Below are 27,645 nucleotides of genomic sequence, written 5' to 3'. Positions count from 1 at the left end.
TTTTGTTGGGAGGGAAACATTGGTGAATGGAAAAGGAAGCTCCTATCTGCAAGCTGATCCCATGGATTAAAGCTGGAGTGCACAAATCAGTTAAGAGCCGAACTCACTGCACAATAATCAATTGGATTTAAAACAAAATTCCAGCTCAGAATCGATCAGTAATAATTTCTTCATTCCCAGTGCGTTTTGGGCACAACGCTGATCCCAAGGGCTGTTTGCTGAAGCTGATGGGCAGAGCAGCACCCTGCCCCGGGTGGGGAGAATGCCCCTCTGCCCCGGGGGGGACTGTGAGGGTGGGGGGCCCCAGGGAGCAGTGCTGAGTATGGGGATGGTTCCCAGATTGGGGCACTGCCCGAGCATTGCAGCACATCGGTTAAACACACAGCACACGCTGCCATAAACTCAGGCTGCAGCATCAGCTCACGTTCTGAAAAATCCTTTTGTTCTGCTGCTCAAGGAGGGAGCTCCTTTCAAACAACAGCAAACCACGGCCAAACACTGATTTTCTTCTCCCTCCGTCTGCCCTGGAGCCACTTTCTGCTCCCACTGCAGGGCAGGGTGCTCCTCTCCTGCACTCCTGCAGCAGCAATCTGAATTCTCCACTGGGGCTGAGCAAACACTTTGAGTGTGGGTCAAACTTCAGCGAAACAAAGCTGCTTTGCATCGATTATTATTATTATTAATAATAATATTAATTTTTTCCCCCACGATGGAAACAATTGGGTTTCATTTTGGTGGTTCAGTCCTTTTCTTTGGTTAAGAAGTAAATCCCAAACACGAGGAAAAAGGAAAATGCTTTCTTGGAAGGAGCCCTGAAATTGTGCTGTTCAAAGGGTCCCTTTAATTTTTCATTCCCCCCCTCTTTAATTCAGCTTTCGAAAACACCCCCACTTCTTTCCAGCAGACCTTCCTCACTTGCCAAATTGTTATTTTTCCTCCTCAAAATCACTGTGAGCTGTGGGACAGATAACTGGAGCAACCGTTCCTCCTCTGGATGATCAGAAAGATCCATGGCTGCGAAGGTGGTGGGAAGTTTTGGTGCTGGTGCAATGAGAAACTAAACCAATGTAGCCCAGAAGGCACCGTGGGAGATGGATCCTGCCGTTGCTGAACTCCCCCTGACCTTATTTCAGGCAGGAGCTGATCTTTTTAACCCCCCTCCAAGCGTTTGCAGCACATATAAAGCATGGATCAAAAGTTTTCCTGGTAGGTATTTGTATCAGATTTCCTCCCATCCAAACTAAATACATTTATATCAGATTGGTGCTACATGAGTACAGATTTAGGGCTCTTGTACGTTTCGAGGCACCATTTAAATCCCCCCAAGAAAGGAGGGCTCCCCTCACCCTTCTGCTTTCTCATCTGGCTGAAGCGGGAGGCACTGAAATTCTCAGCACTACCACCATCCCATTTCATCCTTAATTCTTCAGACCCAAAACAAGTTTATCCCGGGAGGTGGGGAACCGCGCAGCGACCGTTTCTATTGTGGGTCACTTTCAAAAATATAGGTCATTTCACAATCCAAACCTCCAACTGCTCCCCACCGCCTGCGCCGGGGCACCGGTACTGCTGTGCTGCTGGAAAGGTGCTGGTAGGGAGCAGTGAGGGCACAAGATGGAAATAATTTCACGCTACTGAACCGGCCACTTGGGCAGGCGCCGTGCCGGGGACTGTGCCGTCTCGTTTCTCATCCTGCTGCTCTATGGCTGGGATTTATCGGGACTGATTATTTCCTCTCCCTTCCCGCGTTTGCACTGCTCTAATCTCTCCAGCTGTTCGGTTCTGGCTCTGTGTTTGCTTTGTGATGGGCTGAAGGGTGGGTTTCACGGAGCTGCAGTGAGGTATGGTGCTACAAGGAGCAGCACACAGGTAGGTTTAATGCTATGGCAATTCCAGATCGTCACTCCACCCGTTTGAAGCAGTGACAGCATTCGGTTACATAGAGGTAAAAGGGATAGAAGAGGGATTTTTATCCAGTGAGAGCTCTGTGCACCAAACAAACTTTTCATGCCCTGATGTCCCCATTGGCTTTTTGCTACGCTCATTGCCATCCTGTAGTTCTCTGCTCCTGGGGTGCAGAATAAGCACCTAAGGGAAAAGAAACAGAGAGAGAAGTGGGAATGTAGAAGGGTGTTCTCCCAATGTCTCACAGTTCCCATTTATTTAAGTGTTTTGGTTTGGTTTTTTTTTTTTTTAGTTTTAAGCTTTTGATTTTCCCAAAAAAGAAATGGCAGTCACAAAGCAGCAGAGACAGCCACACCGGTCTGTTTGGTTAATCAAGAACAATTGCAAAGAGCTTTAAAAGGCCCCAGGGTCTGGTTGGGTTTTTTTTTTTTGTTTTGTTTTTTGAAGTTAAATCTGTGTACTGGCATTTAAAAACATATCTGGCATTTTGCTATGGTGAAAAAACCTGTTCCATTCCTGCAAGCCCAGGGAGAGAGGAAGGCTGGAACCAAGAAGAGAGGATGAAGCGATGCTCATCACTCAGAAGATCCTCTGTGACTGCAGATAGAGCATCGCTGATGTCCCAAGTGCAGATAAATGGGGACACTATGTGGGTTTAAGCACCAGGGATAGGAGAGGAGCCAGGCAAAGCCTCACTGCTCACAGAACGACAGGTGTGCTTTCCCTCCAGGATTAGTGGTCCTGGAGGAGAGATGGAAGCCAGACCTGGGCTGTGGGGTTGGGAACTGAAGCTAATATTTAGCATTGGCAAGATGAAGTAGCATGAGGAAGATGAAAATGTGTAAGAGTTAAATCCCCTGCAAACGTTGTTGCTGGTGCTGCTTTAGAGGGAGAACCAACAAAAGCTCTGAGCCTCTCTGCCTCTGACAGCAGTGAGGGTGAGATAATAACAAAATTGGACCTGACTCAGGAGCAGAAAACTCCTTCTAGTGCTTGTGATTTTGGGGAGGGGGTTTAGGAAAAAAAAATACCCCAAATCCTCCATCTGTCACTTTGGGGAGCGGAGCAAATGTTGATGGAGATCAATCACACCAGAAATCTCAGATCAGCACAATGCTTGCATGCAAAACAGAGCAAAAAGTTTCTGTGGCATGTGCAACACCCGAAATCCTTCTCCTGTGGCAGAAGAGATCCCCTTACTGCTGCCACACAGAACAGCAGCTGAACAGCACTGCTCCAGAGGGAAGGTCCTGCCCACCACATCCACTGGGAGTAGGACAGAGGTGTAAATTGCACCACTGAAAGTGGGATGTTACAGCACAACTCTGCAAGACATTAACTGGGAAGTTCACAGCATTTCCAGTTCTGAAAACCACTAGGGACAGATCAGGCTCTCACCCAGTGGGAATGATTTAAGCAGAGCTAAGCCTGTCTGGGAGCATGGTCCATCTCTTCAGGTCACATCAAACCCCGTTTTCCATGATTACAGGGATGTCTGATGCTTGAAACACTTTATAATCAAAGTTGCCCTCGAGGTGCTTCAGTGTCTCAAAGCGGAGTGGGACTGTGTCAGTAACACAGCTGTGATCTTCCCAACACGTTCTCAGATTCCCAGAGCTCAGTCAGTTCTGCTGCAGAGGAAAGAGCACTGGCACAGGGTTCTGGGTGGGTGACATGGGGCAGCCCCAGCTCTCCAGCTTTATTTTCAGAGAGGGAAATGCTGCAGCTGGGTGAAACCTTAGCAGAAGTGTCCTTTGTCCCAAGCCAGGACCCAGCTGAAGCTCATGAAGCAACTTGTTATTAGGGGACACAGCAGAGCACAGGCAGTGCTATAAGGGGAGCTGTGATGGGCTAAGGCTGGAGGAGAGCAAGGTCGACATCTTTAATAGACCCTCTGTTATGCTGGGGGGAAAAAAGAAGCAGCACATGGCTCTTTTCTATGTCAGTGCTTCGCTCCTTGTCTCTGCACTCGTGTCTGGTGTCTGTGTGTCTGCTTGGTCGGTTGGTTTGGCTTAAATTATTTTTTATACTTTTATATTTATATTTATATGTGGTCTGAAAGATTGTGAGAAACTTCAGAGCGATGCTCTGCTGTCCAAAGTGGATCACAAACAGACACCCTGAAATAACCATATCTGCGAGCAGCCCATCATTTAATGCCGGATATTAATTTCACTCTATAAACTTTATATACCATACAGAGGCACTAAATGAGAGGAAAACAAACAGCTTACACTTTGGAGAAACAAGATATCCAAGTTGGCTGGGAGCAGAGAGCCCAGAACCCGTATAATAAAGGCATCACGATTAAATACTCCACTTTATTGATTAGCAACAGTGATAAGAGTGTGAATTGCTTACTTGTAATTATTACAGTGCAGCATTTATTACAGCAGGCACGACGCTTTTGCACGGGCAAAAAGCTTTTGGCTGCTCTGGCGTGACTGCGTGCTGCTGGTTAAAGGATTCAGCCCAATGTTAAGTAGTTCCTGTGAAGGTAATAATTACTCCCTAATAGTGCTGAGCTCTTAATCTGCCTGAAAAAAAACAAGTCTTTCTGATCCTTTATCTTAATGTAATATAGATGCAACGGGGGCTGGCCGTGCCAGGCTGTTGTGTAACTGCAGAGCACAGAGCCCTGTGCCAGGCAGGGCTGCAGGATGCTGTGAGCATATCATCGTGTGCTCTCCTGGTGTAGGAATACAGGTGGTGTCTGAAGCTGCCCAAAAAAGCAGCACGTCACAGCAGAAGTGCACTTTTTAGCAAGCATTTATAGGGAGATCTGTATCCCATCGCCCCGGATTTCTGTGTGTGTGTTAGGGACAGAAATAAGAACTGGAGCTCTCGTTTTTAGCCAGGTCGTTCCTGCTGTGTGGGAGAGCAGCACACTGGGTCTCCCCAAGGTGATATTAATACCTGATACAGAAGAGATGGGAATTAAGCTGCCAGGGAAGCAGGTGCTGTGTGGAAATAAGCTTTAGACCAACACCGTATGTATCCTGCCCACAGATTTTGCGATATCCTAATGTTTAATTACCATTAATGCAAACATAATTTAAAAGGTTATTTTCCTGCTCTGTGGGTCAATGGACCTAATGGAGCAGATCTAAGCGGGTCCGGGTCGCTCTGATTGGTGCTCCATTTCCTGTTTGCCTCATGGAAGTGGGTTTGGTCCCACACAGGGAACGTATATAAAGGCTGTGAAGGGTCTCTTCTGGGCACCAGAATTGGCTGGAAGCATCTGGGCAGCCTCAGGGGAGCAGGAAGGTAAGAAGTGCTCTGTCAGACTCTTTTTACTTCTTATTTTTATTCTTTCTCCTAATACGAGCATGAGAGTTGCTTGAAAGCAGCAGGGTGAGCTGTGCCTTGGGCTGAGTTTCTCCCCAAGCAGTGGAGGAGCAGCAGCTTTCTTGGTAGGGTCTGCAGGAAAAAGCTGTTGAGAAGTGAAGACCACAATCCTTCAGTGGATCAGACCTGAGATCCTTCAGGAGATAATGTTTTCCCCTTTTCTGAAGGAGTGAAACTGTAAGGTAAACCAGCACAGGGATTGCAGCAAAACCCACACCAGACGGGTCGAGCTGAGCTTGAGCTGAGCATCACGGAGACAAAGGGGTCCTGTGTGAACTCAGCAATGTTTGTTTCGAGAATCTCTGAAAATGCAGACTGCTTTTCCTCCCTATTTTGGCAAACTCCACAGAGAATGAGCGCAACCCCTCCTTCAAATTAAGGCTATGATGCACTTCTTCTCCCACCTTTGTAAATAATTACCTTCAGCAGAACCATATTTTTGCACAGTGACTGTTTTCAGATTCACTATCACCCCTACATCAATGTATGTAATGAAGGGCAAATAAGAGGGGAAACCTCTTTCTCATATGAAATTTCTCATATGAAATATCCCCCAGCTTTTTATATCATGAAACCTACTTCCATTAATGCACTCTGTAACTAGCTGCCTCTCATCCCTTCAGCTGTAAATCTTTTGGGGGTTTTGTGAGTGTTCAGGATGACACCCTTTGCTTTCGGAGGTATTCCTCTGAAGGTGATGTCTCTGGGGTGACAGAACCCAACTAAATGAGAAAGGTTGAAAACGTTTGTGAAAAGGTATAAAAAGTATAAAAAGTGCCTCAGTTATCAACGACACCAAAACTTTCTCTCTCCAAATGAATAACTGAGCTGTTGTGAGAGCGTGAGTTCTTCTGTGAGCAGGGCTGTATTAGTGTAGGAATGCACTTGGGAAGGATGGGATGCTCAAGTCCTGATCCACGCTTCTCCTTTTTGTTATTGTTTGATTCTTGTGAACAGTAGCTCTGCAGCGCAATGCAGAATCCAGAAACATCTATAACAAAGAGTGAGGTGAGAGACAATAAACCACGTCCGTGAGCCATGATCAAAACCATTTTTGTACAGAGTTTGCGGAGCTGGAATAGTAATTATGGGCTCAAATGTCTGAGGGCTGTTGAGCCGAACTGTGGACGTGAGGACTGGGAACAGCCTGAAACCAATAAACCCTGGAATTCAGTCCTGTCACTGTCCTGGGATACTTCTCCCAGCTGATATCCAGGGGCTCTGGATCTGTTCCCTATGTAAGGCATTATCCATACCAACAGAAAACGCATCAGATCGGGTCCTAAATCCTGCAGAGCTGCAGGGAGGGAGGGGCAGGGTGCCATGTTTCTCCCCTTTGGCATCCTGATCCTACGTACATTCCCATTCACATGTTGAAGATAGAACAGATCCCTCGGGGTCAGCTTGTAGACACAGAGCAGGACAACGTCCTTGCCTTCAGGAATGTGCAAAGCACAAGGAATTTGGTGGTTACAATAAAGGTACGGGGAACAAGCACTGAAAGACAGCACGGTGGCAGGAGAGCATTGGTATTGAATAAGTAACTGAACTGGCAATGGCAAAGGAGGGCTGTGTGTGGTGGAGGAGGCTGTTCCAAGCACATGGGCTGAGGAGCAGCGTTAACAGGTACAGTCTTGTGCCCAACCATTCGCATCCCTCCAGGCTCACTGTCCTGTCCCTTGTGTCCCAGAGGCCAGACATCTGGATCACCCTCCGCTTCTCAACAGAGAAATCAGCCACAAAAATGATGTCTCTGAGAGTTCTCTCGCTGCTTTTTGCTTCTCTGAGCTTTGTTCTGATGGAAGAGAACGTCTCGGGGTAAGTGTTCTGGAAAGCACACGATGTCTTTTGAGCCTTTTCCAAGTTCCCGCTGAAAGCAAATGGATTTTTTCCATTGGCATCTTGGTACAAAGGTGAGAACACGAGTCCTGAGGTGGCTCTTGGATATAAAGAGATGAACAAATGATAAGAGAGATCTCAAACTAGAGCCTTTATGCCAAAGCCAAGAACTCCCAAGTTTTCCCTAGAAACTTTATTGCTCCAGGTTGGGAGTAACAAGCTGGAAGTCAACCAGGGAGAGAAGGTTGGCTGGGAACTAGAACAAGATGTAATCATCTCGTAAGAAGTAGGCTAGGGGGCATTTCTTTTTATAAGCCTCTAAATACGTGACCAGTTACAGAAAGCAGGGACATAATAAAGACTTTTTTTCTTCGACTCCCAACACAAAACCTCCAGCCACCACCTGAGAAGATCCAAAAGAATCCCTATTCGAGCAGTGGGAGTTGACAAAATCCAGCTAATACAACAAACAAAGGATCAGCCCTGATATCCTTGGCTAATTTAGGTAGTCACCAACCACATCTGCATTGTCTGAAGGTCTCGAATTGTCACCTGCCATCCACCCCTCAGGCTCTTGGAGGACGCAGGGAGAGATTCCCTTGGTGTACAGCTCACTTGAGAAGGTGCCTGAGCATCCTTGGTGCTTTAGTCAGAGTCCGTATCCACCAGAGTATGGCAGGAAAGTGGATGTGGCACTGAGGGACGTGGGTCAGTGGGCAGCATTAGCGATGGGACGGTGGTTGGACAGGATGATTGTGGAGGACTTTTCCAACCTTAACAATTCAGTGATGCTATGAAGAGTCATGCTGGCTCCAAATATCCCAAGTTCACCTCCTCCTGAGCTGCAATAACGGTTACCAGGAGGAGGAGCATTCCAGCTCCTTGCCTGGTCAGCACTCACTCGGTACTCTTCCTGCAGCCTCAGCGTAAGGACTCCTGGCACCAGACCGCTGCAAAGACGCTACTCGGAGGCCACGCTGGCGAGCGACTACAGCCGCACGATGGACAGCATGCTGAAGAAGAACTTCGTGGAGTGGCTGCTGGCCCGGAGAGAGAAGAAAAGCGAGTGAGTGCTTAGACTTCCAGCGCTCCAAACTCACAGCTGTCGTCAGCCAAGTGATGGCTGCATTAGGATGTAGAGCTGAGGATATTTTTCTTGGACTGCAGCAGTGATTCCCTGGGGGATTTTGTTTTTCCTTTCTTCTTTTTTTTTCTTTTCCTCCTAAATCCTAGAGGTTTTTCTGCTCTGTCGGCACACGGCACAGCCTCCTCTGTACCCGAGCCCGCCTTCTCCCGTTGCTTGCTGTCGGAGTGGGGAGGGAGCTGGAAAAGCAGCATTCCAGCACCCTCTTGCGGTTCCTCAGGCTGAGATCTCTGCCCATTTTGCCTTCCCAGCAACGTCATCGAGCCGTACAAACGAGAAGCCGAGCCCCAGGTATCCGCAGGGGGTGACCAAAGCTTGGATCTGCTCAGCCACGAAGCCAAAGATTTCCTTGCCTGGCTCCTAAAAGCCAAAGAGAACCAGAGGTGAGAGCGGAGAACTGAAACTAGAGTCCGGTCCCAGGCGGGGGGTGAGGTCCCCACGTGTTTAACCATGGAGAGGATGGAGGGCGTTCAGGTTGTGGGTTGCTTTGGGGTTTTGTTGGTTGGTTGGCTGTTTTTTCTTGGGAAATGTCAGAACCAGCACTCTGCTGAAGTCTGAACACTGCTTTTGGCAGAGCTGAAACACAGCCATTCCTCCAACATCCTTCGCATCACCGCTCAAGTGGAAGTGCTTTGAGTTACCCAAACCTGGTTTGGTTATATTTGCTCTGGTCTATTCAAAGCCCTATCGAAATAAAACTTCTCCAGTGACAAATGAAGGGAAACTGATGTTTTCCTGGAAGAAACGAGGAAGCAAAGCATTTATTTCCATGTATCACTGCTCCACCTTCTTCCTGGGAAAAGATCTAAACGTGAAACGAAGAAGGAGAGGTAACAGGGACTCACGGGACTGTCACCCAGAGCAGCACCCTGGGGACACTTGTTGTCTTTTGCAGCCTTTGCTTTAGAAACAAGGGTGCAGGGGATGGCCTGGGGTGGGGGAAGCAAATGCTGCTATGGTTCACAGAGGTGTTTAACTCCAAGCACACACAGAAAGTCGGGCGCTGAGAGTTGCTGGTCCTCCTGAAATGCAGAATCAAAGAAATGAGGGCTTTGAGGGATCTCGAAAGGTCATTCACTCTGACCTCTGCTACAAGGCAGGATCAGCTTGCCTGAAACCGTTCCTGACAGATATTTGTCTATCCTGTTCTGGCTGGGGAGGGCAAAAAAGAAAACCTTTGATACTAGAGATTCATCAGCTTGAATAGCTGCATTTAAAATACTAATAATATTAATAATCAATTTCAGCGTCTCCCTTAATCTCCTTAATTGCAACTAAAAAGCACAACTTGTGGGGGAAAGTCCTTCCTGGGAACAAAGACTTTTCTTTGTCATCTTGGAGCACAGATGCTGCTTCACCCACATTCTGCCTTTGTTTTGGTGCCTGCTGGGGCTGAGGGAGGACATGGGGGGATGAGGGGGTTGGGGGACTGTTCCTTCTCATCCCTTAAGCCTGATGGACACGTTCAGTGCTCGGCATCCCAAACATCCCAAGATCAAAGTGGTGTTCTGCAGCAGCATCTCACCACGTCAAAAATAGCTTCAAGCTTCTCGGTGGGATTTTTGTTGTTAGGGGAACACCCCCAGCCATCAAGATGTCCCTTTTTCTCTCTTCTTCACTGGCGTTTCTATTTCACAGAACACAAAAGCAGTTGCTGAGAGCACAGTGATCTTTCAAACTGTCTCTCCTTGTTCCTATCCTTGGCTCTACTGCGATGCCCAGGAGGCAGCAGAGGGATTTCTGCTAAGGAGCAAACGACCAACCTTGCCAAAAATCCAAGTGGCACCTGGAGGGAAAGATGATGGAGAAGACCTAAAAGACCTGAAGCCATATGGCACTAACTAATACTTCTATCTAGACTGGGATGGCAGAGATTTGCACTTGGATTTTTCAGAATAAGGAGGGAGAAAGGGTTCCTTCTTAAGAATGTTTTTATTTTAAGGACATAGTGAAAAAAAAATTGGTTAAGAATAACAGAGTGCTGAGAATTAAAAGAAGAAAATGCTGCCAGGAGGAAGAGTTGACAAGCTGGCAAGCAATATATTAAATCAAAGGAATACAAAATATCCCTGTGAATTTGATCTGATTGGGTAAAGATTGCTGTATACTGCATTGAGATTGTTTCCTCTCTTGGTGGCATGGCATGTTTCTTGCAGCTCTCCTTCTCTGGAAGGTTCAGAAGATTTGAAGGATGTTGTGAACCAGGAGTTTCTGACATGGTTAATGTCAACTGACCTCTGCAGACCAAGGTGAGTGGCTGTTCTGTCTAGTCCTGTGCTAAAAGACATCTCTTCCATTCCAGCACTGTACAAAGCCCCTGTCCCGAGGGTATTTGCTTCAGTGCTCCATCTTCTGATGACCACTGAGTGCTCACATGATATGGCTTAAATGGATTTCATGGAGAGTTGAGAGCTTTGGTCAGAGTTTGGCTCTGCAAGAGAATCTTCAACGATGAATTGGGGGATACACAAACACCAAATAGAGAAAGCAGGTTAATAAATCCTTTACCCTGCTTTTCTGAGAAGAGAGGATGTTCATCACTTAGAAATGATGTTTCTTTTCTACTCGATACACATAAGCATGAAAAGCAGAATTACAAGAAACATGGATGCAAAAGGTTGAGGGGAGGGTCCCATGGAGGCTGAAGGGATTGGAGAGCACATCATATGGATTCTGGGGTGTGAGAATGCAAGGAAGAGTATTCAGAGCAGAACATTGGAGCAAGATACACATCACTGGGGAAACGAAGGCTGAGAGGAGCAGCCAACATCTACAATAATTAAAAAAGAAAAGAAAAACAGAGATAGAAGAGGTATTTCCGCTCGTGGCAATGGTTAGACCAGGATGAAAGTGCTGGGCATGAAGGGGGTAGTATGGTTAGGTCATAGGGTAGTATGGTTGGGTCATGGTTGGACTCGATGATCTTTAAGGTCTTTCCCAACCTGAGGGATTCTATGGATGGAGGAGGCAGAGGGTGTGTGACCAGCCGTGCAGGTTGGTCAGAGCACGGGAAGCAAGCAGCCAGCAGCAAGGCAGAGGCAACAGCCAACGGCTGAGCTCATCCTGCAGGGAAAGGACACACGTTTTGAGTCCTGCTCCTCTGACCTCTGTGGCTGCCCTCTCAGAAGTCGTATTTACTACTGGATAACCTCACGCTATCAAATATAGGCATACCAGGCGCCAGAGGGGGTAAAGAAGGCCACGAGTTGTACTCCGTTTCCCTATCAGAGCCGCAATAAAATGGGGTAAATGTGGGGGCAGAGGGATGTAAGGCTCTGCTTTCCCACCTATTCAGGGCTGCGTAACTCCAGCACCGCCCGACGAGCTCCCACAGCACCGAAGAGGTTTCTGCGCTGCGCATCGCCCACTTTGCCAATGCAAGAAATAAAAGATCTGTATCCCCAGGCTGCAACAAGACGAAGCCTTCATTTGGGGAGGGGGCTGAGGGTTTGGGGGGAGGGCTGGGGTCCAGCTAAGCCCGAACTGAACGGCAGAAAGAGCCTGGCCGCGGGTATGCAGGAGTATAGGAGACAGCGGTGTTGCTGAGCCATAAAGGGCCGATGGGGACGGACTGAGCCCCACCTGACAGCTGGAAGCCATCGCTGCCCCCCCCAACCCCTTCCCCAGAGCCGCCCCCCCCAACCCCTTCCCCAGAGCCGCCCCCTGAGGTGAGGGAGTGGCGGGAAAGCCCCGCCCGTCGCGGGTTGATGACGTCATAAAGTCCGCGACGCGCGGTGGGCGCCGCCGCGATGCACCGGCGCGGGGTGGGAGCGGGCGCCATCGCCAAGAAGAAACTGGCGGAGGTGAGGGGGGGGGTCCGGGCATAGGTGGGAGCCCCTAAGTGCGTCTGTGGGGGGTTGTCGGGACAGGGATGCTGCCGGGATCCCGTGTGAGGGATCCAGGCCGCTTGTGGCAGGGCGTGTGCCGCGGGGTGGGGTCCTTCTCAGCTGTGTCATCTTCAAGCTGAGGGTGTCCCGAGGTTTCTGGCAGCTCCCTCGCTTGCCCGTGGGCGTGGGTCCTCCTGGTTCTTAAGGAGCGTGTCCCTCACTCAGATTTGGGGTTTGGTTCCTCTCTTCTCCAGCGCTGTTGTTGCCATTGTGTTTTCCTCCTGCAGGCCAAGTACAAGGAGCGAGGGACAGTCCTGGCCGAAGACCAGTTGGCTCAGGTGGGAGATCCACTGCTGCTGTGGTATAACCGTGGTTGTGAACCCAGCTGTAAATCCAGGCTTCACCTCCCATTGCTTTGGGGGTCTGGAGCATTATTATGGGGAATGATGGCACCCACTGGGCTGCTTTTTCCTCTGAGAACTGTGCTGTTTGCTGCAGGTGTTGCTCTGCCTTCCTCCTCTCCATCGTAGCAACATCTCATTTCTGTAGAGCTGTTTCCTTCCTTTTGAGTGCGCTGAGGGTGGGCAGTATGTCAGAGTGCTGGGTGTTATCTTAGGACTGTGCTTGCTTAGTGTATACTGGAGGCTGTGTTCACAGGAAAAGGACAAGAAACAAAAAAAAAATTATTTTCTGTAACTGTCTTTCAGATGTCTAAGCAGCTGGATATGTTTAAGACCAATTTGGAAGAGTTTGCCAGCAAACACAAGCAAGAAATCCGTAAAAACCCTGAGTTCCGGGTCCAGTTCCAGGATATGTGTGCAACAATTGGAGTGGATCCTCTAGCATGTGAGGACCAGGCAGCAGGGCTTAATGGCTAAAGGTCCTCCCTTAAAGGATTCTCAGTGCAGCTGTTAGAAACTGTCCTAGAAGAAATCTGATGGTGTACTGATTCTTGGGGTTTGCTGAATGTGCTTTTAGGTGAAATATAAACTTAAAAGGGGGGGAAAAAAGGTGGAGATAACCAAAGAGACTCTTCACTGAGACATCAGAGTCCTCACAGTGAGGTTTGTGAGCATGCTGCTTGGCACCAGTAACTGTTAAGGAAGGTGTTTTTGCTGATGATCCAATCACTTTCTTCTTTATCATTTCACAGCTGGTAAAGGATTCTGGTCAGAAATGCTGGGAGTTGGAGACTTCTACTATGAATTGGGCGTGCAGATTATTGAAGTGTGCCTGGCTCTGAAACACAGGAATGGAGGTGAGGATCTCTCTGTGTCTGTCTTCACTCCAGGAGGGCCATCTGAAGCCAAGAATGGGCAACAGTAAAACCAACAGAATCTGGAATCTGAATACTGTGGGAGTATAATGTGAGGAAAAGAGTGAGCCAGTGGTCAGCACACAAAGAAGTCTTCACTGCTACTGCTGGACTCATTTTGTTGCTGTGCAGTTATACTCTCCTGTCCCCTTTTGTTGGCTCCTAGGTCTGATAACACTGGAAGAACTTCATCAGCAAGTGCTGAAGGGAAGAGGGAAGTTTGCTCAGGAAGTCAGCCAGTGAGTGTCTGTATGTTACAGGAGAAGGGAATCAAGTAACATTTGAGAAAGAAAACTGAGTGACTGATCTGGTGCTGATGCTGAAGGTGCTGCTGTACGTGACTCGATGGTTAGAACTTGGAGTCCAATTAACATGTGTTCTGTAGTTGATGACTATTTCAGGAGTGAGCTGTAAGCATAAGGAGCTGTTGCCTTGGGCTGCAGTTGCTGCACTCCTACTGTCACAGTCTGCTGAAGCTGCTTTGGTCTGAGCTGTAAGGAAGGGACTGACACCTGTCCTTAGAGAAGTAGATTTTAGGATACGGTTCACTAGGAGTGGTAACTGGGGCTGAATCTTAAATTTAGTGCTTGCAGCTTGAATGTTCCCTTTAATGGGATTCTGTATTTCTGTAGAGGAGCACAGATAAATTAATTCTACCCTAAGAAAAAAAAAATCAGCTGGTGATTATCTGAAGTTGCAGCAAGCTCCAGCAGCTCTATCCTATACCTTCCTCGCATGAACTCTTTCACATTTACAGAACTTAACACAGGGCTTTAAGCCAAGAGCCTAACTTCTCCTTGCAGAGATGATCTCCTTCGTGCAATCAAGAAACTGAAGGTCTTAGGGAGTGGCTTTGGGATCATCCCTGTTGGTGGAACATACCTGATTCAGTCTGTACCAGCTGAACTGAACATGGATCACACGGTCGTCTTGCAGCTCGCAGAGGTACTGAGCCAGGAGACTTTAAAGCATCACCTTGAAAGGATCTCCCTGCTTCTGTGACAGGGAACACGTGGTATGGAGAGAAACAAAATTCCAGCAAGAAACTGAATCTTTGTGCTATGGTTAGATCAGGCCTGGAGGCTAAAGTGCCCACGCTCTTCTCAACAATGGATTTAAGTCTTGACTACAAGCATGCTATTTCTTTCCCCTCTCATTTCAGAAAAAGGGCTACGTAACAGTCAGTGAGATCAAGTCCAGTCTGAAGTGGGAGGTGGAACGTGCAAAGCAAATACTGGTATGTATGAAGGCCTCTTGTGCACGGTGCAGTTCAGTGACAGGGTAGAGTGGCTGCTCCTTGCAGCAGAGCTGCAGATGCTTTGGTGAGTGTGTGTTATCACAGCATGCACAGGGGGTCCTGAGCTAAGTGGTAGAGCAAAGGCAGAGTGTAGACTACTTAAGTTGAGGAAAGTAGAGTGTCAGCAGCTGCAGATGATATCCCTGTGACTTTGCTAATCTCAGTAAAACTTGATGTGTTAGCTCAGGTCCTGCATAAACTTGCAGGCTAGAAATGAGTAGATGCCCAACCTACATTTTCCCCTGCTCAGGTTGAGTAAAAAATCCTGTGTTCTACACCCTCCCTTTACAGTTACAGTAAACAGGGGCCGAGGCCTCCACTGTGTACAGCTTGTCTGCTATTTCATTAAGCTTCACTCACAGTTTCTGCTCTGTTTGAACAGGAACACTTGCTGAAGGAAGGAATGGCCTGGCTGGATACGCAGGCAGCAGGAGAGCCTCAGTACTGGCTGCCTGCTCTTTTTACAGAGCTGTACTCTCAGGAAATCACTCCAGAGGAAGCCAAGGAGGCAATACCTTGACTACTAAGTGTTCTGTGCCTGTAGCCCAGACTTGGTGTGAGGGTACTTACATATCACCTGCAACAGAGGCATAATGGACTTGAAATAAAATTTTGTAAAGAGAAATGTCTAGCTTGAGAAGTTTAATAGGACTCATTCATGCATGGTTACCTTGGAATTTTCTCCTCTCGTGTGAGTGGAAATATTACTGCAAACAGTAGTTACCTTGTCACAGCAAGAGGAAAATTACTGCTCTTGCAACTGCAGGCACGGAGGACACAAATGTGAGCATCTAAAGATTCTGGCTGCCAGCAGGGATGCTTCTGAAACTGGATTTCACTCAGAAACTGTGCTGCAGTCCCCTGCTCTGTGAGTTAGTTGTCATTCCACTAAGGAGTACCACAGTCTAGATTCTGCCAAAACAAACTTTATTGCACAAAAAAAAAAAGAAAACAAATCTTATGTACAATAGTATATAAACAAGGTATCTTAGAGTGACTCTTGTGCATATATTTTCAACTCAGTTAGGTCTAAAAATCTGTTGCTAAAACATCTCTGCCTAGAGCAGTCATTGGAGGATTGTCACTTGGAAATGGAAACATTCAGAAATGGTGGGACAGACAACATTAGAGCTATAAAACTAATACTTCTCTTTCACAGCCACATGCTAGTTATGTGAATAGTGTCCACAATAAGGCATTTTCTTGTTTCATTGGATGGTGGATGGTAATGCCACATGCATCGCAAACAGATTTCAGAACCAGCTCTGCCTTGAGAAGGCAGCAGAGTCACAGCTCTATCCACAATGCTACTGAATGGTGACAAACACCGTGACATTTACAACAGGATTACAGAGGCAGAAAAGTAGCATACTGCTCATGGTTTCTCAGGAGACCCCACTGCCACCCTGAGACCTTATCTGAAGGTGAACACAGCTTTATTTACTCCCAATTTGGTGTACGTGTCGAGTGAGTCCTATGTCAGTTTAGCTTTCCCCTGAGGGAAGACAATGTTAAAGTCTAATTCATACCAATGAGAGACCCAGGGGAGGTTGCTTCCTAAAAGGGAATGAAAGGTTTCCCCTACTTGTTAAATGGCACATTTACAGTTCAGAAGTGTTTCCACCTTCCAGAGCTGCTTCGAGAGCAGCGTGCAGGCTTCTAAGTTCTGCAAGAGCCGATATAAATCAGAGGCTGAAAATAATTCAGTGACGTACAGGACGATGCCTTTCTGTACAGTGCATGGCAGGGGTCTTTTGGCCTTTCCTCCTGTGCTTTTTGTTCTTTTAGAACAAGGATGACTGCACCAAACATTCTCCCATCACCACTGGGGTTGTGCAGCAGGGCTGTGCTGGGGGAAAGCGTTTAAGGAAACGGAGAGGGCCTGGGACAACGTGCAACTTTGTGCTCAGCTTCCTATCAGCGTTCTCGTGGGGAAAAAAAAAAGAAGTCAGTTAAGCTATTTTTACCAACGAAACATGTTACTGGTTCAATCCATCATCACCGGGGTCTTTCACCTGGAGAAACTTCTGTTCACCTCCACCCAAGCTGCACTGAATACATCTTTGACATAACTGCACTTGTAGCCAGCACACCCCTCTCCAGCACACCCCTCTCTTCCAGGCTTGCTTTTGCTCACAGTAAAAAGCTGCCCTTTAAAACATCCCAAGTACTGAAGTGTTAACTTTACAACACTCATCTAGCTTGCACTTGGCCAAGTTTGGCAAAGGAATTGCAGTCAGTAACTAAGTGTACACCTCTGGAAAGCTCCACCCAGAAACAGTGGCTTCCTGAGCTAGAATTCCCCCTTAGTCTAGCATTTCAGTCTGAGCAATGAAGGTAAATGTGGGGAGGGAGGTGGCAGGAGGAAAATGAAATATTACACTGACTGGAGAGATGGAAAGTGAAAAGTACTTCAGTTAAGGAAACAAAACAGCTCTGTTCCGAGCAGTTGGAATAGAATATTTCTAGAATACTAAATTCAAACCAAAACTTTAAAGAATTAGACAAACTAGACTTATCTTTTTTACTGCTCCCCTATCTCTGAACCAATGGTTTTCTCACCCTCCCTTCCCCAAAACCACCACGGTGAACAGATGTGCACTCAGTGTACGGATTCTTGCCTTTCCATCCTCTCCTTTTGTGCCTGAAGTCTCAGTGGATGAAGCCACCCAAGGGCTTGTGTAAAGCTTTCAGCAAGGAGCCCAGATTCCACCACTGCTCTTTTATCTTTGGTCTGTCTAGAACAGAGTCTAGAAGAAAGACATCGGGTAGATGGGCCCTACAGAGCAGACAGGCTCCATCTCTCCCAGTCTGCACAAAAAGGTTTACCATCCAGGCACACAGTGCCTGGGCTGTGTCATACCCCAGACTCAGCAAAGCACTCCCACAGCTACAGCTCCATATTCAGCATGGCCCCAGGGAAGGGCTCACTGTCTAGGAACAGAAAAGCTGTCAAGGGGAGTCGCAGTCTAGATCTCATTCTTTAATCAAATGGAGACAAAAAATAATAATAATAATAATAACCAGTGTAGATGTTTTCAAAAAAATAACCTGATGCCACATGCTCCGGATTTCTAGTAGAGTAAGTACCTTGTAAGAGTAGCCTGTCACAAGCTTGGCTTTGTCTAGCATGAAGTCTTCTCGTTCAGAGTCATCCACCAGAGCAGTAAAAGAAGACAGAAGATATCCCACAGTTTTCTCCACTCTGGTGTTGGTTTGGTTGTTGAGTCTGTCAGGGGTACTCTCGTGTGAAGACAGAACATCCCCACGGCTCGGCCTCTCCACTGATAACACAGCTCTAAGCTTTGGAGCAGCCCTGAGTGTCTGTCTCTGTCTCAGAGGAGCTGCTCTCAGAGTCTATTTCTGTACTCTCCTGCTGATGTTTCTCTTGCACCTTCTGCCGAATTCCTTGCAAACGGACTAATAGGGACTGATAGTCAAAGTGGCCTCGTTTTTCTCCAAAAGGATCCTGGAAGGAAACAGGAGAGGAACTTATCAACACAGACCTCTCACCAGAAGGACGATGGTCTAAAGAAAGCTGTACAATAACTGGCCAGAAAACAGAAAGTTAAGGGTTAAATTCCAGCTTATGATCAACGAGACCATGTCAATAGCTTCACAACAGTCAAAACTGATACCAATTGCTCTTCCTTTACCCACCAACAGTCATTTTTGTTGTAGAAGGCCACCAGAGCCATTGGGCACGACTTGCCCTTTGTGAAACCACATCTGTGTCAAAGATTTGCTCTCAGGCTCACTTTCATGGGAAACTTACAAACAAAAACCTCTAAAATCCAGAGGCTGAAAACTTAACCACATTCTACATCAGTGCTACAGACCCCTTCCAAATTAAAGCATAACTATTCTGATTTTAACTCAAAGTGCCCAGCTGCTTTAACACTTTTTGCTTTAATCCCCATTCCATGTTAAAGGTACATTGCCCAGGCAATATAAAGGAGTGGTGGAGTTTCACCTGTCCCATCAGACCAAGATGTAACTCCAGAGTTAACAGGACAGCACATCGGGCAAGCACTAAACCGATACCATATCTATCTAGAGTGACTTCATTTTAAATAGAGGGCAGTGGAGACAACGTTGGCAATACTAGGACATTGTGTTCAAGCTTCCTGTACTGCTATTTACAAGTGAGCAGTGTGAGAGCCACTAACTCTGGAAACTGAGCACAGCAGTCCCAAGCCATAGAGTTCTTCAGAAGTAGCTGAGCTCAGGCTCCTTGAAGAAGGAACAAGAGTTGATCACACCTGACAATCCTCTGATCTCACCAAATACAGCTTTCAGCTCTGTGCTCTCTGTAGGTACGTAGCTATTTCTCACTCCACTCATCAGAACTGCTTTCATTTTATGAATTACACAGACAATGATGGCACTGACAGGAAAGAAGGGCTCAGATCATTAGAGACACGAGATCATTAAATCAAACACCTCCATCTTTTCTTAACAGTGCAGTTTCTCAATGAGTCAGACAAGAGGTGCCTGATGAGGGAGGAAGACACATGTTCAGATGCAAATAGCTTGGCAGTCTATTTTCCCACAGAAATAAGCTCCTCTATTCAACCTGTCTAGATGTATTTGCAGTACTGTCGCTGTTCCCCTACTCCTTCCTCCTCCAGACACTGAGTTCAGTTGCCTCCAGTACTGGATAGACTCCATGTGCCCTCCCTGCTTCATACCAAATCCACACGAAAGCAAACTGCACTTCTTTAGGCAGCAGTAATCAGTATCTGCTTGCCCCGGGTGTGGCTCAAGTCCAGCACTGAGAGAAATCCTACAGCTTTGAAAACACTGTATGCATGCTCTGAACTCAGGAAAGTTAGTGTTTTAGCCACAGGAATGTCTCAGTTTCGTGGTTAACTCAAAGCTGAAACATACAGTTGATAGAAAAGGTCCAGATCCACCTCCTACTGCACATCACACAGTGCAACTGGTTGTCACTAACAAGTGTATTCTGACTCAAAATTCTGAATGGACAAGAAAAATGGTCTGCCACCCACCTGCATCGTCTGACCTTGGAGATAAAGCCTCTCTTTGCACACCCCTTCGTAGAAGTCATAGTATTCCATGAAGGATTTCTCCATTACACCCCTGGACATAATCAGAGAGCAAAGAGTCAACAGAGAATGACAGTGTTACAATGGTGGCATCACCCAGGGTCACAGTGTCCCACTGAACTTCAGTCATGTAATCAACTCAAGGCAGAGCTAAATGGGTACAGCGAGGCAGGACCCAGAACAAAACAAACCGCAGCACTGCTGCAGCTGAATGAATCCTGCACGTGTTTCTACAGCAGCTGTGCTTTTCTCTCTGTTTTTTTTTCCCCCTCTAAGAGAAGGGGCATTTATTCTCAAACAGAAATCAGAGGATGCAGCCACTGCACACAGTAACACAGCTTTGGTCAACGTACAGCTCATGGGCACAACACAGATGCAGTCATCCATTTCAGAGGAAACAAAACCACTCTGCACTAGAGCAGGATGAATTAAAGACTTGCTCTTCTCTGGAGCACTTCTCAGGATCTCAGGAAAGGCAAGCAGAGAATCTTAACCTGCTTCCCCACACCCATTTTCTTATGCACCCTCCCTGCCTCCTTTCCATACCGTAGTGGCTCAGGACAGGGACACTTTCCTTCCAGCATGTCACACACTGCTACTCGGATGGTCTCATGCCGAATACACTCGTTATAGTTCTTGCTGTCCCCAGGGTGCCTCTCCTGGAAATAGAATTTGGGCCAGTGAGTCCATGTTACTGGAATGGCTCTTCATCTCTCTCTCTTGAGACCGATGAATTTCACTGGTGCATGAACCCACTACAGTTTTCTCTGTTTTGTGTATGCTGAGCTAATTTACACTGGGAAAAAAAAAAAATAGCTGGCACCATTTTCCACATCTACAGAGCCTTGGACTCGCACAGCTGGGAAGACAGGTCAGCTGATGGCTGGCATAGAAAGCTGCCTCTCTGGGATGCCAGAACCATGAAAACCTGAGCAGTTTGGTTTCTGCATGACAGTGTGTCTCAAGAAAGCTGGATCAGGAGTTACGTAGCAGAGAAATGCCTCTCGTTCTTCTTTTATTTTACACATATGAGAGATAAGCAACCTCTAGTTCAGAGCTTTACAGTTCCCCCCTCAAGCTCTGATTAGAGGCAGAGCAAGCTGGAAAAAAGCCATGTGACACAGCCTGGCTTCGTCCCTGTTTCCAGGATGTATTTCATTACCAGGTGAAGGTGTGGAGCAAAGAGAGAAATTGCTGTGGAAACAAAGATGAACCATCTTCAACTCTCACCTGCTCAAAGCCAGGTTCATTGTGATACGGGTTCTCAGTCATCAGAGACTGGATGGAGATGAGGACTGAGGAGATACTCTGTGCTGGGCTCCATGCAGGCCCGGTCCAAGTGCTGAAGCATGAAAACAGAAAAGCATCAATTAACAACACAAGATCAGCCCAGTGACCACCATCCCTCCAACTACCAAAAATCAGAAAGCTCAGGAAAACACATCTACATCTTATAGAAATGTGACAGGAGAAGTAATAGCTGCTACAGAAAGACAAAGCACTGCACACCGAGAAAGTTTCCAGGCTGAAGGCAGTTTATTCTTTCCATCAGATGAAAACATTAATTCTGAGCCATGCCAGAGGTTGGGGAACTTCACAGCTAACACACAGAGGGAATCACACGTGAGCTGAGGCAAAGTAACATTTCCAAACTCCTCTCAGGGCACGTCAGAGCTATGGCTATCACCTTGTACAGCATCCAGAAGCAACTCATGCTGCCAACACTACAGTAAGTCAAGAACTGCAACTCTTAAAGAATAATCAAATTTAACTTTGCAGACTCAAGCAAGATCACTTCTTGGGCAGTTTGTAATGCAGATGCTCAGCACAAGAGCTGCCACCAAAAGCCCTTGTGGATACACTGCTGCAGGAACAAGGTGTCCATTTAATGCATGTGATGTAGCAAAAAACCTCTGCACAGAACAACAGGTCAGGAAAAGCTGCTCTGCTACCTACCATTAATATCCTACTTCCAGATAGAGAGCTGCTTCCCTGGGTGCTGAACAAGGATGTACTGACCCACATATGCTTTTCCTAAATTCATTCACAGCTTCCCATTGCTGATAAGGCTGAGGCTTTTTGTTCACCCTCCAATAATTTAGCTTCCATGCCAAGGCTACACTACACGAGCAACGAGGCAGCCTGTGTGGAAGCCACTGTGCTTTCAGCCCCCTGAGCTGCAGACAAGCCCTGCACACCTCAGTGCTTCCCAGGCGTTGGCATCCAGCTCACTGGATCAGAAAGGCTCATACACTGAGGAAAACATTTCCCAGCACACTGCATCTCTCGCCCAGCCCCAGACCAGCAGATGAGTATCAGTGACTTGAAACAACTTTAGCATAAGGGGCATGTGCACAGTGCTGCTGAAACCACCCTGAAGGCAGTCTGATAACCACGGGAACTCCTGTTGTTTGATGAAACCTCTACAGCAATTCAAGCCACCACTGCCCCTTCTGCACTTGGCTGCCTCTACCTGCACCAGTCCAGAGTCTCAGCAAAAACCCTTCCTTTACTTGCAACTGAAACCATCACAGCTGGGGTGGGGGATATCACACTATGGCCAGAGCTTCTCTGGTAGAGCCTAAAAGCCCCTGAATCAACCAGGACTCGGTTTAACAACCAAGGAGGTGAGCAGCAAGCATTTGCAGCAGTGGAGCCTGTTGGAACAGGCAGCATGGGAGCAGTGATTGTAAATCATTACAGCTACTGCTCAGCCCCACATACTACATGTAGGTGGAAGCCCAGAGCACTCAAATGGCTTTCAAGGAAGTTCTTAGAGGCTTTTAATCTTATTTATTTTTAAACCCACACAGAGGGAGGAAATTAAAACCACAAAAACCTGCATTCAGAAAGCATTAAGGATCAGCTTGCAAAGAGCAAGAGCAAAAGGAAGGCAGTGCTCAGGCTACGACTCTGCGAGGGAAAGAAGGAGGAAAGTGGCAGTATCCACTGAACTTCATGCTTCCCCTGCTCCACACTCTCAGATGCTTTTAGAGACAAGCTAGACTCATAGCTCAGGAGAGGAATTTGTGCTGCTTTACGACTCTGATCCAGTGCATAACTTCACAGAAGCATAAAGGTGCATCCAAGCATGTCTGGGGCAAGATCAGGGCTCAGCGTGTTGAGAAAGATGCACGAGGCACAGTGCAGCCTGCAGCTACCTCCTGATTTCCCACCAAAACAGCCAAAGTCTCCTCTTACCCTAGAATGCTCAGGCAGACTTTCCCATTGCGGTAGAAGTTGGGGTTAAACCTCACTGTGTTATTTCCCGTTGTCATCAGTTTGACCCTTGGTGGGTGGATGGGATAATCTGGAGGACAGCGAAACAGGAACAAGAAGAAACCCCCTTCATAAGGCGTGTCAAATGGGCCTGTGATCAATGCATGAATCTGGAAAACAAAAGCCCATCTTGCGCACCACTTCAAAATTGTGCAGCACCATCAAATGCCAACCAAAGGCAAGAAACCTCCACCCAGGCATGGACACAGCACCTTCCCCCAAGCACACGCCACGTGCAGGCCATACACAACCCCCCCTCCTTCCCCAGAGCCACCACTGCACACTTCTCTCTCCCCTCTGCCACACTCAATGTGCAGAGCAGGTTTCCAACACGAGGTTTGGCCACGGTCCACAGCAGCTGCCTCCCATACATCTCGACACAGCCCAAAGAGGACTGAATCACAGTTCAGCTGGTAAGCTCTGCCTTATAAAGATTTCAAATACGAAAAAAAAAAGAAAAAATGTCTAATTTTAGAATAAAAAGAAGTCGGATTTTCCACCAAAACCAGAACGTTCCTCGACTTTCTAGCCTCATGCTGATTTGGTTTTATTGAAACCAATCATTTCATTACCTCTGCCAGGATCTGAAAATAAGACCCCGTGCTCCTCTCACTAATTACCACCAAAAGTCTCAATTTTGTACCAGGAAATCTGTTCCCATTGGGCTACTAGGGAAGCTTCCTCCTCTTCCATCCTCCTGAAGTGATCCAAGCAATCTCCCTTAATGATCGTTAGTTAAAAACCCCAAGGCTGCTGTTCTACAAACCTGCATTTCCACTGAAGGGCATTTTGGCACTTCCAGCTTCCAAACTGAGGGAGGTCAGAGCTCCAGCAAAATGCCCAAGGTCTGAGCTGTCTGCACACAGCCACTCCCTTTGCACTATCTCCAAAAATCCAAGAGCCCTAAGCCAGGCAGGTGCTCACACTGAGGGAATCAAGGGAGTGCCAAGTCTGTCAAGGGGGGTGAGAGAAGCGTGCAGCAGAGGAGAAACCAAAGCAACCGCATACACACGGACACACACACAGCTTTCTCAGAATCCAGCACAGCCAGATGAAGTGACACTGGCTGGAGAAAGGGAAGCATCAGCCAAGGAATGCACTGGATCAAGAACACCATCTGAGCAACCTCAGCCTCCCAGATCACTGCCCTCTTTCAGGTGGTAATTGGCAATTCTCTTTCCTGGAAAATCCCTAGAGTCAGGCAGCCAGGAGGGGAAGAACTGGGGCAGGAGGGGCCAGAGATATGCCTGGCCCTATAGAGCAGATGTGCTGAAGGTAATGTGGTGGGAGCAGCTATGCAGGTCAGATCTGCATGAGCTCATTGTTTGAGTTGGAAGGGACCTGTAAAGGCCATCTGGTCCAACTCTCCTGCCATGAACAGGGACAACTAAAGCTCAAATCCCGTGCTCACAACCTGCTCCAGCCTAACCCTGGGTGTCACCAGGGACCTCTCTGAGAAAGAGATGTTACCTGTAAGAGCCAGGCAGGCAGCTCCACAGCAGGACAGGGATAAATCCCACTGCCTGGTCACAGTGACTAAACATTTCTGCCTTCTATAGGTGACATGCAGATAGTTCAGCATTACCTGTGACTGACAGGTGTTCCTCATTTCCAGCCCCTCACAAAGTCCCCCATGGCCAACAGATTTTCACAGAGCTCTCTGAGCTAATCTGGTGATTCTTTTCAAGCATCAGCTGAGGGAAGAACAAGCTGGACTGGCACCCCACTAATTCATAGGGCCACAAAGTAGGGCCATCTTTACCTGTGGAAACTCCTCAGGTTCTTGTGATGGTATCTCTCCACAAAACCATTTTTTTTTTCCCTGACAGCCTCCTCCCATTTAAACGCAGCCCAGATTGTCACCAAGAAAACCAGAGCTGCACTGTGTTCTTACAGGACTCAGTCTGACTTCTCACAAAAAATTAAGGGATTACACCATGTGAGAGAATCCTCAGAGCAACCACCAACAGCAACACACAGAAGGGTGGGAAGTTGAACCCAGTCCAAAGTGTCTCTTACCTTGGTCATGTCATGGGGATCAGGCACAACAAACATTCCCGGGGGCGGTTCCTTGTAAATGGACATAATATCTCTGGAACAAAGGAAACAGGAATTAGTCAAGATCTCCCTTGGTGTTCATCAGCCCTCGAGGCATGGAATGTTCTAGATGCCAAATCTGTGTGGAGATGCAAAGGGACAGATTTTTAAGATGGAAATTTGCAACTCAAAGTGAGAGCCAAGACTTTGGTCTGACTGCTTCCTGGCTGAGCTCTCCTAACTTACTCTAGACAACAGCTGAAGACCACAAGCAGCATTCAGTGAGGCCTCAGCACCTTGGCTACCTGCTGCCTTGCCCCAGATCAACTCCAGCACAAGACTTAACAATAAACTCCTAAGGTAGGCACAAAAAAGATCTCACTGAAGAATGTTTTTGCTTAGCAGAAAACTTTCCCTCTGTGCTTTCCCTCTGCACACCTGGACTGCTTACAAAGTCCTTTCTGACCAAACAGCACCCATCACCTTTTATTGCCAAAAAGCTCCCCACCATAATCAGAGCTGCACTGTGCCCTGGGACAAGCTACCACTAGACCTGTTCAGGAAATTAACCAGAGTTCAGAGAGGTTTTCAGGGTAAGGACAAGTTTGAGAACAACAGGAGAGCTTCGCCTTCCTACCTAACATTATTAAGTTATTGCTTTTGGTGTTTGGATGGAAAACTGCCAAAATATCTGGTGCCATCTTTGGAAGACGTTAGATAAGCTCTAGAACAAGCAACAGAACAAGGATGAGCAAGGGCCTGGCAGGCAGCAATACTGCTCGGAAGGAAGAGGAAGAACTTGCTGAAACAGTGCCAACCAACGTCTCGAACAATAAAAGACCATATTGCTCATGATATCAAAGGCTATTGACATACCAGGTTTAACCAGATGATTCTTAAAGAATCGGTGCAGCCAAATGGGTGAGCACCAGCAGGAAACAGCATTGCTACCGGCACGTTTAGGATAACATCTTGCAAAACTCAACTTGACTGCTGATGGGGGCTGAGGAGCTCGTTCCCCTCCCATTCAGCAGCACCTCCAAGGAGCACGTGGCAATCCCGAGGGCAGGATGAGGGCAACGTGCCACAGAGCGTGGCTGCCGAAGGCCACAGCAGCAGCAGGAAGAGGATGCCCTGGAGGGGCTGTGGCCTTCACCCAAATACCTGAGCAGAGAACCCTGGGGCTGCACCTAAGAGAGCCCCCGGGCACAGCAATGAATCATAGAGTCATTATGGCTGGAAAAGACCTTTCAGATCCACAAGTCCATGCCCAGCCCACCCCCAAACCACGTCCCTCAGTGCCACATCTCCACGGCTCTCAGACACCTCCAGGGACGGCGACTCCATCACCACCACCACCCTGGGCAGCCTGTGACGGCCCTCTAGGAGAAGAAATTTCTCCTCACACCCACCCTGAACCTCTTCTGACACAACACGAGGCCACCACCCCTTGTCCTATCACCACTACCTGGCGCAGAGGCCGATCCCCACATTGCTACAACCTCATTTCAGGGCACAGTACAGAGCCACGAGGTCTCCCCTGAGCTTCCTCTTCCCCACTGACAACCAGGGACCGTCCGGCTGAGCCCCAGGACCCCTCCCCAGCCCCCAAACCGGCCGAGCCCCCAGGCCTGCCCATAGCCTCGCACTGAGAAGACAGCGCGGCCCTGAGGACCGTTACCGGCGTCCTTGAGGATCCCGGGCGGCCCCGCACCGCCACGGAGCGGGACAGCGGGGATCCCACGGAGCAATGTGGGCCGGGGGAGGACGGGAGGCGGCCCCGGGGCAGGGCAAGGCAGGGCGGCCCCGCTCACCGTTTGATCCGCAGCAGGCAGGCCGAGCTGGGCCGCTCGCTGTCCCAGTCACCGCTGACCGTGGGGTCCCAGAAGGCGGAATGCGTGAGGAGCGCGGCCCCCGCGGCCGCCGCCGCCGCCGCCGCGATGGGAGCTCCGCCGCTGCCCGGGGCGACGCTGGCGGATGTCGGAGAAGAGCCGAAACCCGCCGCCGCCCACAGTTCGGCGGGGATGAAGACGCCGGGGTTCCCCACGCCGGGGCTCCCCGCGCCGCCGCCCGAGCTGGCCGAGGTTCCGCCGCCGCCCGCCGCCGCCAGCACCGCGGCCGGAGCCGCCTCCTCGGCGGCCGGACTCTCCGCCATTCCGCGCCCGGCCTCGGAGAACGCTGCTTCCGGGACTCCGCACCAACGAGTCGGCCGGCCAGAGCGGCCACCGCCTTGCGCCTCCACCACCGATCGCCGCCCAGAGCGTCACCTCCCCCGCGCCGCCCTCCCACTACCGGCACCAACTCCCCCCGGATGCCATAGAGTCTCATTTCGGTACCAGAGCGGCCCTTCCACGGGGACCGCCCTCCCCTCACCGCGCTATGCGCCGTTCCGCGACAGCGCCCCCTACTGCGGCGGCGGACTGAAGCCGACTGCAGTGGAAGAGACGTCCGAGACGGGGAAAGCGGTTTTTTGAGGCTCAGTGGGAAAGCGGCTGCTACGCAGACGCTGAGCGCGGCCCCACTGAGCCATTTTACTCCCAAGGTCACTGCTGCCCTACCAGGGATACGGAAGAATCTGATTTAAT

General features: G+C 48.5%; 3 protein-coding genes across 3 annotated transcripts; 2 read left to right on the top strand and 1 right to left on the bottom strand.

The window, feature by feature from the left end:
• The first annotated feature begins 5,151 nt into the window (after nucleotides 1-5,151).
• On the top strand, nucleotides 5,152-11,555 carry GIP (gastric inhibitory polypeptide). The gene is made up of 6 exons (XM_065750009.1): nucleotides 5,152-5,172; nucleotides 6,944-7,071; nucleotides 8,012-8,158; nucleotides 8,488-8,619; nucleotides 10,393-10,485; nucleotides 11,532-11,555. Exons 2-6 carry the CDS (start codon nucleotides 6,998-7,000, stop codon nucleotides 11,539-11,541), a joined length of 456 nt encoding a protein of 151 aa, XP_065606081.1. The 5' UTR covers nucleotides 5,152-5,172; nucleotides 6,944-6,997; the 3' UTR covers nucleotides 11,542-11,555.
• A 424-nt stretch (nucleotides 11,556-11,979) lies between these two features.
• SNF8 (SNF8 subunit of ESCRT-II) lies at nucleotides 11,980-15,476 on the top strand. The gene is made up of 8 exons (XM_065750008.1): nucleotides 11,980-12,039; nucleotides 12,351-12,401; nucleotides 12,771-12,909; nucleotides 13,217-13,321; nucleotides 13,545-13,617; nucleotides 14,182-14,323; nucleotides 14,541-14,615; nucleotides 15,058-15,476. The coding sequence occupies exons 1-8, from the start codon at nucleotides 11,986-11,988 to the stop codon at nucleotides 15,193-15,195; spliced, it is 777 nt and encodes a 258-aa protein (XP_065606080.1). The 5' UTR covers nucleotides 11,980-11,985; the 3' UTR covers nucleotides 15,196-15,476.
• Nucleotides 15,477-15,581: 105 nt separating this feature from the next.
• UBE2Z (ubiquitin conjugating enzyme E2 Z) lies at nucleotides 15,582-27,299 on the bottom strand. The gene is made up of 7 exons (XM_065750007.1): nucleotides 26,875-27,299; nucleotides 25,043-25,115; nucleotides 22,946-23,133; nucleotides 20,975-21,086; nucleotides 20,291-20,403; nucleotides 19,688-19,778; nucleotides 15,582-18,144 (listed from the first exon to the last, which is right to left on the bottom strand). The coding sequence occupies exons 1-7, from the start codon at nucleotides 27,213-27,215 to the stop codon at nucleotides 17,974-17,976; spliced, it is 1,089 nt and encodes a 362-aa protein (XP_065606079.1). The 5' UTR covers nucleotides 27,216-27,299; the 3' UTR covers nucleotides 15,582-17,973.
• Between the last annotated feature and the right edge of the window lie 346 nt (nucleotides 27,300-27,645).

Source organism: Cyrtonyx montezumae, unplaced genomic scaffold (assembly GCF_038088225.1).
Source record: "Cyrtonyx montezumae isolate F1298 unplaced genomic scaffold, pur_monq_1.0 scaffold_61, whole genome shotgun sequence".
Taxonomy (NCBI): Eukaryota; Metazoa; Chordata; class Aves; order Galliformes; family Odontophoridae; genus Cyrtonyx; species Cyrtonyx montezumae.
This window is presented reverse-complemented; position numbering and strand designations above follow the sequence as displayed.